The sequence below is a fragment of the Elgaria multicarinata genome, chromosome 1 (genome assembly GCF_023053635.1).
Source record: "Elgaria multicarinata webbii isolate HBS135686 ecotype San Diego chromosome 1, rElgMul1.1.pri, whole genome shotgun sequence".
Classification (NCBI taxonomy): domain Eukaryota; kingdom Metazoa; phylum Chordata; class Lepidosauria; order Squamata; family Anguidae; genus Elgaria; species Elgaria multicarinata.
Window position 1 is genome coordinate 55,431,843 of NC_086171.1, and position 12,343 is coordinate 55,444,185.

At 37.1% G+C, this 12,343-nt stretch overlaps 1 protein-coding gene across 5 annotated transcripts in view; it reads left to right on the forward strand.

Annotated features, from left to right (window-relative positions):
* TBC1D5 (TBC1 domain family member 5) overlaps positions 1-12,343 on the forward strand; it is a 314,125-nt gene that overhangs the window by 173,928 nt on the left and 127,854 nt on the right. For all 5 annotated transcript variants that reach the window (XM_063128520.1, XM_063128512.1, XM_063128544.1 and 2 more), the window contains exons 10-13: positions 5,968-6,056; positions 7,792-7,842; positions 8,253-8,322; positions 9,505-9,677. In XM_063128520.1, coding sequence (XP_062984590.1) covers positions 5,968-6,056; positions 7,792-7,842; positions 8,253-8,322; positions 9,505-9,677 — 383 coding nt within the window. The remainder of the gene's footprint in view (positions 1-5,967; positions 6,057-7,791; positions 7,843-8,252; positions 8,323-9,504; positions 9,678-12,343) is intronic.

A 12,343-nucleotide genomic window follows, 5' to 3' on the forward strand; every position in this document is an offset into this window, starting at 1 on the left:
TAGCTTAACTATCATCTCCTTATGCTGAAAATCTAATACATTCTTTACAAAGAAATAATACTTTGCCGCATTAGAGTTGAGTATGTAGTCAGATCAATTTTTTAAAAAACACAAAACTTCTGAGTTTCCTCACAAGCTGTTAAAGCTATTATTTTGTACTAGGTGACACCCCGTTTAACATAGACCATATTGTTAATAGTTATGGGATTTTATTGAATTAATGAGACTGTTATCATGTTGTAGAATGTCTTGCTGAGTTAATTGAAACTGCAGAGATTATATAAATGGTATTAATGAACTTTGACTGCCTGGTGCCTCTGCTTTAATAAAGACTGCTTGGTGGGCTAAATGAACATCGGCAGATAAAAGAACAGGTTCAATTTTGTGAGCCTACAGGCTGTTAACAAAGAAAACTTTTTCACCTCTGCTTTTGAATAGTGTCATTTCCACGCTGCAGTAATTTTAGAAGATGGTTGATCTAGGGCTGAAGAAACCACTAGACATCCCAGTGCCTGGATATATATTTGTACTGAATAACTGCTAGTGTTAATTACAATAGCAAGGGTTTAACTTTTCAAGTTTTTAACTTCTGTAAACCGCCCAGAGAGCTTCAGCTAAGGGGCGGTATATAAATGCAATAAAATAAATAAATAATAAATAAATTCAAAGGAATAGTGGTGAATTGCCTAAATCTAGAAGTTACTCTTAAGATTTGTATACTTCTATCCATTTCAACTTCACTCCCCACTTTTATTATACCTTGCTTGTATCTCCTTTTAGATAGCTTAGATATCTTCATGCCACTACTTCAAGGAATCCTTTCCAGTAACTATGGTGCTGGAAGTATCAGGCGTATGGAATGCCTGTTTATCTTCATTCACAAACATACGCACTTCCACTTAGTACATGCATTGTGTAAAACACCAAATGGAACATCATTTCTGTCTACTGCTTGACACTTTTACATTGAGCAACACTGGTTATCAGTGATGCTCAATGCCAGTGTGTTCAGTGTAGTAACCCTTACTTGATATTTAATTTTTTCTGGCTAAATATGATTGGATAAGATCTCCTTTCACAGCACAGTTTGTACTCCAACAAGACATTTCACTTTGGACATGGCGTTTGCACAAGAATGGCTCCTAGCACACATGCTTAATTTAGAAGTATTAACTCTGAATGTTTAAATCAATTAAAATGTTACACATAGAAGCTTCTTAATTATTATGATGACAGAAAACTACTTTCCACATGGTTCAGTCTAATTGCATGGGAGTCTTCACACCCGTGGCATGTAGTTCTAGCCATGATGTCTGTTGCAGTCCTTTGAAGATGCGTTGAGAGGCTTCAAAGTTTGATACCTCACCAATTTTTAAACCTTTTAAAATGTTTTGGGTTGGTTAGTATTGTACAACAGGACAGTTTATTCGTTGTGTTAGAACCAGAGTCTACTTTAAGCATTTCATTTCAATTATTACGTATGCATACTGACCAATAGCTGATGCTCTCTGGACAGTTCAAAAAGTTTAAAAGCTTTAAAATCCAATATTATACGTAGTGTAAAAATGTTTTAAAACAAACATATAAACAGATGGTTCTCTCTCTCTCTCACACACACACACATTCATATATATATATATATATATATATATATGCATGCAATTTTAAACAATCAGTACTAACAAAATCTGACCTGATTAAAACCTGGCTAAGCATGACCAAGGGCTCATCTACACCAAGCAGAATAATCCACTATGAAAGCAGTATATAAAAGGCAGGAGCAACACTACTGCTTTTTAGCGGTATTGAAGTGCATTGACAACAGTTGGGGCCCATGACACATCTATACCAAGTAGGATATAACACTATGAAAGTGGTATATGGAATGTGTCATGGACACTTGTCAGTGCACTTCAATATTGCTATAAAGCAGTAGTGTAGCTCCTGCCTTTTATGTACCGCTTTCAGTGGAATATCCTGCTTGGTGTAGATGAGCCCTAAGTCCAGATCCAACCTAGTGTTATATTATAATATATACTCCCAGGCATTTAATGGCATATGATGGGGCATTTATGCTGCTGTCTAAACAAGTGTATTGAAACTGTTTTTAGCTGTCTAAGTTGTTATAAATTTTGTATATTTATATTTTATACTGTATTTTACGCTTATGAATTTACTATCTTATGAGTTGTTGTAAATTGCCCAGAGAGCTTCAGCTATTGGGGGGGTATAGAAATCATTAAAAAAAATTAAAAAATTGAACAATGGACATTCTATGTCCTTGTAAACTGGACATAGTAATAACACTGTATTTAGTAATAATACTTCCAATTTGATTGAAAAGTGCATTAAGGGTCATTGAATTCTAAGAAATGTTATACTTTATTTAAATTTAAATTCTTTGAGACATGGACCTAATTGATTTTTATTTAAATTCACAAGACATGGACCTAATTGGTTTTTCATTGCAACGTTTAACCTGTAGTTTTCAAAACCTAAGGATATGTTCAATTTGAGTGTATAGATTATTGTGCCATGAGTTTTACATACAAGCAATTAAAGCTCTAATCTTACCCTCCCACAAATTTCTTTTCTGCATTCATGCTGTCTCATTAGTCCCTTATTCCTTCATTTCCAATCTTTATTTTATTTTATTTTTATTTTCCTATGTCCTGGTTATATATTTATGTCAGTATTTCTTCAGATTTTTCATTACATAGTAATTACTGAGTGACCCAATGATTCATTATGGTAGTCATGTGAAATGAGGAAGCCACTATACCATTTCTGGCCATTATAGGTTTGAAAGCAGAAATCAAACTGGAAATTCTGTCTGCCTAAGAATTGCACTGGTAGTACTGGTAGTAAAGTGTTTGTCCCCGCTGCCAGAGGCCCTGGTTTGAGACCCCTGGCATCTTACAGCTGGATGTTGAGGTAGGAGGTGATCTAGGGTGACCATACGAAAAGGAGGACAGGGCTACTGTATCTTTAACAGTTGCATAGAAAAGGGAATTTCAGCAGGTGTCATTTGTATATATGGAGAACCTGGTGAAATTCCCTCTTCATCACAACAGTTAAAGGTGCAGGAGCTATACTCGAGTGACCAGATTTAAAAAGAGCAGGACTCCTGTAGCTTTAACTGTTGTGATGAAGAGGAAATTTCCCCAGGTTCCCCATAAATACAAATGACACCTGCTGAAATTCCTTTTTCTATGCAACTATTAAAGACACAGGAGCCCTGTCCTCCTTTTCATATGGCCACCCTAAGGTGATCTTCCCAAGAGACAGTATTGCACAATAGCAGAAGATTTGAGGCACATAGATTACATATGAGGGCAAACATACACATCTGCTCTTTGGGGACCATTCATGTGCTGAGAACCCATCATCTAAAACTGGGTAGTAACAGGATCAATCACATTCGGAATATAGTCCTAACTCCATCCAGATATCCTCTTTATCCTGCACAAGAAATAAATGTAATATACCCGAGTTAGTATAGAATTTGTGCTGCTTCTGAAGAAGAAATAAACTATTTCTTTCCAAAATGATCTCTATGGCATAGCAGTAGTGGAAGATTTTGAGCAAATAGAGCTAATCAAAGCAGAAAGTCTTCTATGGAGCTGATTATTCCTTGAACTAACCAACAGTCAATGGTGTCCCATCAGTTTCTGCAGTGTCAACCTTTGTTTTATTAACAACTCAGGGATTCTCAAGGGAATTGTAAGGGCTAGATGCCCAATAGTTATTGATTTTTCCTTGGAAGTCTTATCCTATATAGTTAGCTCATATGTTTGTAAGCGGTTTTTCCAATATGACCTCAAGACTCTCTTTTAAGACTGAACCTGCATGTTTCTAGCATGAGCAAAAATGTAGGAGAGGCTTGAACTAATATTTTATACACAAACCAATGATGATTGCAAACCAATTTAATATTGCAAACCAATGATGATTGAAAATGAAAATTGAACTATTTCATTGCTGGCCATTTCTTTAATGTTGTAGACAAAGATACATTTTATTTATTTATTTTATCTATGAAACTTTCACACTATCTAATAACCAAAGTTCTCTGGGTGGTATACCGCTAAATTAAAAACATAAAATACAAAATCACAATAAAACAATGATAATAAAATGGTAGAAGATAAAACTAGCAGCAAGGGATAAAAACAGTGTAGCACATAATAATAAAACCAAGAAAAAAAATTAAACAAAGTGAAGGTCTAAAAGCACTAAAATAGTTCTTAACATGCCTGGGAGACTAGCACCAAAAAGACCATAATGTAGGCACCAGATTATCCCCTCTATGGAGGGCATTCCACAGACCTGCTGCCGCAGTTAAACAGGCCCTCTCTCTTGTATTATGCATGGTGTGGAGAATGTGGATAGGGAAACACTTTTGTCCCTGTCTCAAAATACTAGAACTTGAAGTCATCTCATGAAACTGATTGGTGGGAGATTCAGGACAAATAAAAGGAAGTACTTCTTCACGCAGCACATAGTTAAATTATGGAATTCACTACCATAAGATGTAGAGATGGCCACTAATTTCGGTGGCTTTAAAAGGAGGTTAGATAAATTCCTGGAGGAGAAGGCTATCAATGGCTACTAGCCCTGATGGTTATGTGCTACGTCCAGTATCCAAGGCAGTAAGCCTGTGTGCACCAGTTGCTGGGGAACAGGGGTGGGAGGGTGCTGTTGCACCAAGTCCTGCTTTGTTGGTCCCTGGTTGACAGCTGTTTGGCCACTGTGAACAGAGTGCTGGACTAGATGGACGCTCGGTCTGATCCAGCATGGCACTTCTTGTGTTCTTATAGCCACCTAGCCACCTCATTTGGTGGAGGCACCTGGAGTAGGGCCTCAGATGATGAACGTAGGCTCCAAGTAGCTAAATATGGGAGTAGGCATTCTTCAGGTAACCTGGCCTAAAGCTATTAAGCAGCCTTTTGAACTGTGGATAAGGAGCCTGATCTGCAAATGTTGCTTTACAATACTCAACCCATTGCTCCTCCCCAAAGGGGTGTCTCCTTAGGCAACCACTTTTCAGGCAAACGTCCCTGTTCAGACTTCCAGATTTTCCCCATGTGTACGTTCAAGTATAAATACCAAAAGCTGAAGGCACTTTGAAACGGTGGAAGGAATACATCATACAAATCTGTTTGTAAAGTAAAGTAAATTAATGTCTATAAAGTAATGTCAAAACATCTCCTTTCCTGCTTTTCCCCCATCCAATTTCTTTTGAAGCACTGTAGGTAGGCCTAACCAAAGATGTGATGCTGTATGGGGTGGATGTTTACAAAATGAAGAATTTTGTTTTGAATTTAGTTAATAAATAGGTTTAACTGGTTAGCCTAACAGGGATCAGAAGGAATTCGGTCCCACCTTATGTGTCATTAGCCATTATTGCCAGTTTAAGTGCATTTCACTAAATGTGCATTACAGCTGTCTCTGGCATAGTGGAACCTGCTTGTTACTTGTGACCCAGTATAAACTAGATTATACAAATGATCTTTGCTAAGGGTCGTGGATGTGGAATTCTCACCTTAGCTGAGTAGATTGTCCTACATGTCTTTTATGCTTTTCTAACTCAAATTCTAGAATTATATAAATAGCTGTATAGTTAATGAATTATTGATAATCTACATTTAGAAAACCATGAAACAACTTTTGCTTGCTTGTCTTCGAAGTCTTTACAAGGTAACTTGTAACCACATATTTTTTTTAATGATTCTTTAGATAGATCTTGATTTAACTGCTAAGTGGCGAATTGTAGTCTGGTGTCATCTTCCTATTTAAAAAAAATAGGAGAGAAAACAATTGGTTTTACTGTAATTTACAGTAAAACCATTGGATATTAATCATTGTTATGCTACAGTGACTTTTACTGGTTCATTGAATGCAAAGATGGAAAATTCCTGGCACATAAAATAAAATCTTGATTATTATTATAATTTTTAATTGCAGGGCATGCACGAACTCTTAGCACCTATTGTATTTATTCTGCATTGTGACCACCAAGCATTTCTGCATGCAAGTGAAGCTGCACAACCAAGGTAATGATCCTCTGTCAAAAGCCATGATTTTGCAAGGATGTATGAAAACAGATAAAGATGATAACAATGTTAACTGGCATGTTAGGATGGACCTGAAACCCTTCAGTCCCCTATGTTGTTCACTTTCATCTCCATACTCAGGTCTCTTAGTTAATAAATGCTGATTTAAGAATTCTGTTGGGGGATGCAGGCTCTGTCCACATGCTAAGTAAGAATTGACATTTTGTATCTGAAATTAATGTGTGTGCAGTTGAATTGCACTTTGTGTAACTGTAATTTTATTTTTAAATACTGTGTTCAAGAATGGATGGACATAAAAATATTCTAACAAATAATTACATGTGAATGTGCTTTGATTGTTCAGTCCTCAAAATAAAGCTTTTAGATTTATTTTTACATAAGTTTCACATAAGCTGGAACCAATTGGTGCTGCTCAGCACTTTTTTTTTTAATTACTACTCTTTTTTTCATTACTACTATTTTTCATTACTACTATATGTCCTGGACATATAGTAGCGTTAAAATCCCATTGGATTGTGAAAGCATAATTTTTCTTAACAATGGTCAATATGGTGTATCAATGGCAGTTACTGCAGTGGTATGTGATTATCTTTTCATCCAGTTGCTTTTAATCAGCCTGGATATTCCATTTGCTCTTTAAAATTAGGTTATACTTTTGGGGTAGTTACCCTATATCCATTATGGGTGTGATGGAGCAGTACATATGCAAAACTCCTGATTGGTGCTATCAGGTTTGACACTGGTGCGCACCATTAGGGAACAGGAAGAATGAATACAGACACTTTCTCTGCCACCCACCGACCCAAAACAGAGAATCATTACTGATACCATCAATCATTGCTTCTGCATTGTGAGAGGTGAAGATCCTCATGCACAGCATAGGTTATGAAAACTGCTGCATGAAATGATCTCTGGTCTGGAGCCCACATGTATTAGACAGTCAGATAATAGTTATGATCTAACTAACCCATCAGAAAAGTAGAAGGCATTTCTCTATGCTAAAGAGGCAACACATCACAGATTTTCCATTCCATGCTGCATCACATGCCATTCCAGAGGATCCGTCAATACCCAAGAGCTGGTCTTTTTTTCCAGGAAGCCACAAGGGTATGCTGCAGGTAAGATGGAAAATCTCCAGGGCCCATGGGTTGTTCTGCACACATCCGCTTGGATCCTGGCCAATCTCTGCAGGTTATGTTAAGAAGAAAGTGTCAGATTTCTCAAAATATCCATGTTTATGCATATAATCCTCCTCCTCCTCCTCCTCCTCCTCCTCCACTAGCCACAGGGAAAAAATGGATAAGAGGTGTTGTCACTGATTAATTGCTGCTTAAATGTGATAAAAATAGATTCTATTAAAATAAATTACTGTTTTGATATTGTGCATTTGAACAGTAACTGTATTTTTTGTTTTCAACAAACAGTGATAGATTGTGGAGTGATCAATTATTCTGGATCAAGCATATTCAAATAATACATTGTGGCATTCAGTAATTTGTTATTTGGAATAATTAGATGGTTACTTCATTGTAGTGCAGACAAGGCAGCTAATTTGTTTTTGATCTTTAGAGAGAGTAAGGACTTCATTTGTCTTCAGTGGAGTTACTCTTTTTAATTACAAAGGCTAGTTTTACCTACTTGCAGTTCCTCTATAAGTTCGCCAAGAAATCTATAAAAAATAAACTTCTGAATGTGGTGTGTTTTTTCTCAATAGTGAAGAAATGAAAGTTCTTCTGGACCCTGAATACCTGGAGCACGATGCCTAGTAAGTTTCAGTAACTCCCTTTTCTTCTTATACAGTATTTGCTTCTCGGTGGCTGCTCCAGTTCTTTGGAACTCTCTTCCTGGGGAAGCTAGGCTGGCTCCCTCCTTGATGTGCTTTTGGAAGCAGGCAAAAACTTGTTTGTTCCGACAGGCCTTTGGAGAATAATCTGGTCCTCCATCTATGTTAAGGTCTTGTAAAATTGTCATGTGTTTTAAGCATTTAATGTTTTAATTTTTAATTTTTGTACATTTCTTTTCCTAGGTTTACAATGTATATGTTTTAAATTTTGTAAGGCCACCTTGAGGCCCAGTATTGGGCAAAATGCGGGATACAAATAAATATAATAATAATAATAATAATAATAATAATAATAACCATCATGCTTATCAAATAACTTTATTTCTCTTCAGTGCAATGTTCACCCACCTTATGAAAACAGCAGAACACTGGTTTTCAACCTATGAGCATGACGGTCTAAAGGTACTGCTGATCAAAATCCTTCTAAAAGTTTTATTTAACGTTAATTAAGTATGCTTGGATATGAATATGGCTGCTTAATAGGAAGTGAGGCTGGGGTTTTAACTTTTTTTTTTAAAAAAAGTTAACGCTTGAACAACCTCTCAGCTGGTAAATTTGAACTATGTGAACAAGGAAAACTTTTCATCATCTTTAATTCCTTTGTACATTTCAGTATTTGTTGATGGATAAACAATAGCCATGTTAGTCTTTGGAGCAAAAACGACAGAGAAACAGTATAGACATCAGGGATAGTGTCAGAGGGTGGAATTTTTAGGCACATGCTTGGGGCAGCCCCTCAGCAGGGGTCCACTGCTGACAGCCAGGGCCTCCTGACCTTATTGCTACTCCTTTTGCCATTGCTCCTGATCCTGTTTCTCAGGCTCAGGGAGAATGCAGCAGCAAATGATAAAAATGAGCCAGAAGCCTGCTCAACCAGTTCCCCTTTCTCGATGGGCAATGGTGGGTATTAGGCCCAAAAAAACCGGAGAACAAATGGACAATGGCAAGGCCTGCTCTTGCCCCAAAACCTGGAGTCAGCACTGAAAGAGATAATAGTGGGGAATCCCTTACCTACAGAAAAGGGATAAACTGCAGGCTGTGTCATCCTGCCTAATCCCATCTCCCAATTTGTTTTGGATTTGAAACCAGGTATTAATGGCACCTCCAAACTGCCTTTGCAATATATGAGATGTTAGCATGCCTTGATTCTTGCCATTTTTTCCAGTGTAAAATTCTTTGTCTTGATATGTGTTGATACCAGGTTTGTAGGTTAATTAATTAAAAAAACAACATAAAATATCCCAAGAGCAGAGTTATTCTTACCTTTAATAAACTTTAGAAATTTATAGTAAACTTTTCTTTGGGAGGGGAGTTCTTTTTAATAAATTTTAGTAAACTTTGGGAGGGAAGCAAAGATAACCATGTTGAACGTGAGAAAATTCCCAAAATCCCTTTTTTGGGGGATAATATTTTGATTAGGTCAATCAAAAGCACACACATACACGTGCAAGCTTTCAAGATCCCCAGATTTCCCCAAAGCAAAATATTATAAAAGGCAAGTTGGAGTTGGAGGAAGGACGGGGGGCTGGGAAGGGACTAGATGATGAAGTAATTTCATTGTGTTGTTGTTGTTGTTGTTCCTAGGGAAAAGATGCAATGATGACCCCTATTCCATTTGCAAGACCACAAGACTTGGGCCCGTCAATTGCTATTGTAACAAAAGTAAACCAGATTCAAGATCATTTGCTAAAGAAGCACGATACTGAACTTTACATGCATTTGAACAGGCTAGAGATTGCTCCACAGATTTATGGACTGTAAGTGTTTTTATTTTACTTTTTAGATACTGAAAATTTAATAGATAATGGGTGTAACTAAAATGTGACAACAGCAACGTAGTATTGCATTAGCTTGTCATGGTATTCTCTCTTGCTGCCATGGTGAAATTTCCAGATATTTTCTGGAGTTCATGGCTCTTTTCACAGGAGGGGTTTGTAAGTCACACTGCTGACACTACAGTAAAAGTGGGGAAAGCAGAAAGCTTCTGTTCTTTATAGGAACCAGTGACTTTTGTATTGTGGCTAATGTTGTGATTCTCACAACAGTGGTAGCAGTATAAGTAACTAGGGACCGAAGAAGTGATGGTTATTCAACATCTTCTTTACATATTATTAAAAGATGGTATTGAACTGAGTAGAATGGGCTCACTCCCCCCCCCCCCCCAAATTCAGGGGTGTTGGTGAATTTATTAGTCTTAAATTTAGGAAACTTTTTGGGATGTCCTTCTTCTGTTGTTAATTCTGAAGGAAAAACATATTCATAGTGTAAAGGGAAGAAATTCTAGCGTCAGCCAGCTGTGTTCTTTTCAAGCATACAAATTCACCTTTCTTGTTGCCTGTCCCCCGGCAAAGGAGTACAGATGGCTGCATTAACTATTAGCTAGTGTTCATATTCAAAATTTAGCAGATAAAGCACCCTAACAAATATAAATGAACATAGATTGTATCCCTTATGTGTGGTTAATGGCTACTAATGTTTATCTTGTTTAGTATAAAATAATGCATTTTTCTCACAAATATCAGAGTTTTATAGTGTTATTTAAAAGTAAAAGACTGAATTATAAATACTATAAACACCATGCACAGCTTCTTTGTGCAGAATTTTTTTAGTAGGAATAAGGTACAGAGAAGGGCCATGGCAAAATGACACTCTATAGCAAACCCAGCCCTAGAGATGTAGAATAAGATTCTGTATGTACAATATTATAGCTTATTTGATTCAGACTTACCAGAAGCTATGTAGAACAAACATAAAAAGTAATAGACACATGCTGCAGTGGATATTCTGCAGCAGCATAAAAAGCTAACGTAGAAAATGCATAGTTGAAACATCGGTACAAAGATATTGGTGCAGTTTGATCAAATAAATACAGAACGCATAAGTTATGTTCAAAGGTAATATCAAGCCATGGTTTGACACTGGCCTGGTTCACACTGGCAAATTGTGGCCTGTGCTTACCTTGCAAACTATGATTGTGAACCAGGACTGATGACGGTTTAACAATTATCTCCATTATTTTTTCATAACTTGTTGGTAAGCAGACAAATGCATAAATGTTCTCTTCTGTCCTGGAAGATTTCCCAGATGTATGAGAACGGGAACCATAGAAGTTATGTAGACATTCAGATAGATGTAGGAAGTTGACATTGGACAATAGGATAAATAGTGGCTGTCTGGTGCCCTAGATCTGGCCTATGGGGTGCCAGTTGCAGCGAGAGATAGAAGAAATGAAGCATCATAAGCTATGTTGCTAAAGTGAACTTTCCCAAGTACATCCTTATTTTCAGACTGCAGAGTCCATTGCAATATATCAGTAGACTTTTCACTGTAGCAGTACTTCATTTGCACCCTTAATCTGTGGAATAAGTTACCAGTAATATTGTAAAAACAATTTTAAACACATCACAGTGGTCCATCAGTCCTCACTACATTGGAAGTTGGGGGAAATTGCCTTGGTCTTCTCTGTTTCTAATATCTGTGTTGCTAGTGTTTGAAAAGAAAAAAAGAATATAACATATTGTGATTATTTTTGCCTTTAATGCTGTTGGACAACTTTTTTTGAATAATGATTTCCAGTAGTGAGTACGTATAGTGGTCTCCTTAATATTGTTGGTGTAGGAGAATACTATGCCACAGAACATTTTCCTTAAATGTTAAAAGAGGAAAAAGAAGTTTTGAAAGGTTTTATACTTGTATATTTAATGGCAATATAAGACAAAGTTCTGGAATCATAGGATAGGATATGAAATCAGAAGAATAGCAATTTCTTAGAGTTGAAAAGGAACCAAATACAATGAACTAATATAATGTCCAAGCTATTTACAGTTGATGGGTGATGTAAAATAGGTTTTCCTAATGTTAAATCCAATAGATATGAATTTCCTTAGTGGATAAGGTATTACTTTTGTCATCATCCTTACACCAACAGGACAGAGAATGAGAGGAGCATAATTTTTTTTTTCTCCCGCACTTCATTAGCGCTATAAAGCAGTAGTGTGGCTCCTGCCTTTTATATACCACTTTCATAGTGGAATATCCTGCTTGGTGTAGATGAGCCCTAGGAGTGAGGGGGCCAGGTGGGCATCCCAGGGAAGAGACTGGGTGCAGTGGGTGAAAAGGCATCTCCCACATATCCAGGTGCCTAACTTTAGATGGTGAGGGTTTGCAGAGCAAGGTCACAGCTAAAGATCTTAATATATTGATAATATGGGACTGTTTCAACAATCCAAATTCTCCTTTGTGGTCTCTGTGCATCACACATATGGTTTCTGTGCTTGCATGTAGCTTCTACTAGAACCTTCCAGAGGTGAGGCTTTTAGGAGGAAAGTCTGCCCTAACCCCCTTTTGCACATGCCTAAGGGTGATGCTCCTGCCTTTCCCTTCAGTTTCTCTTCAACCATCACAGCAACATTGTTCAGCGTCT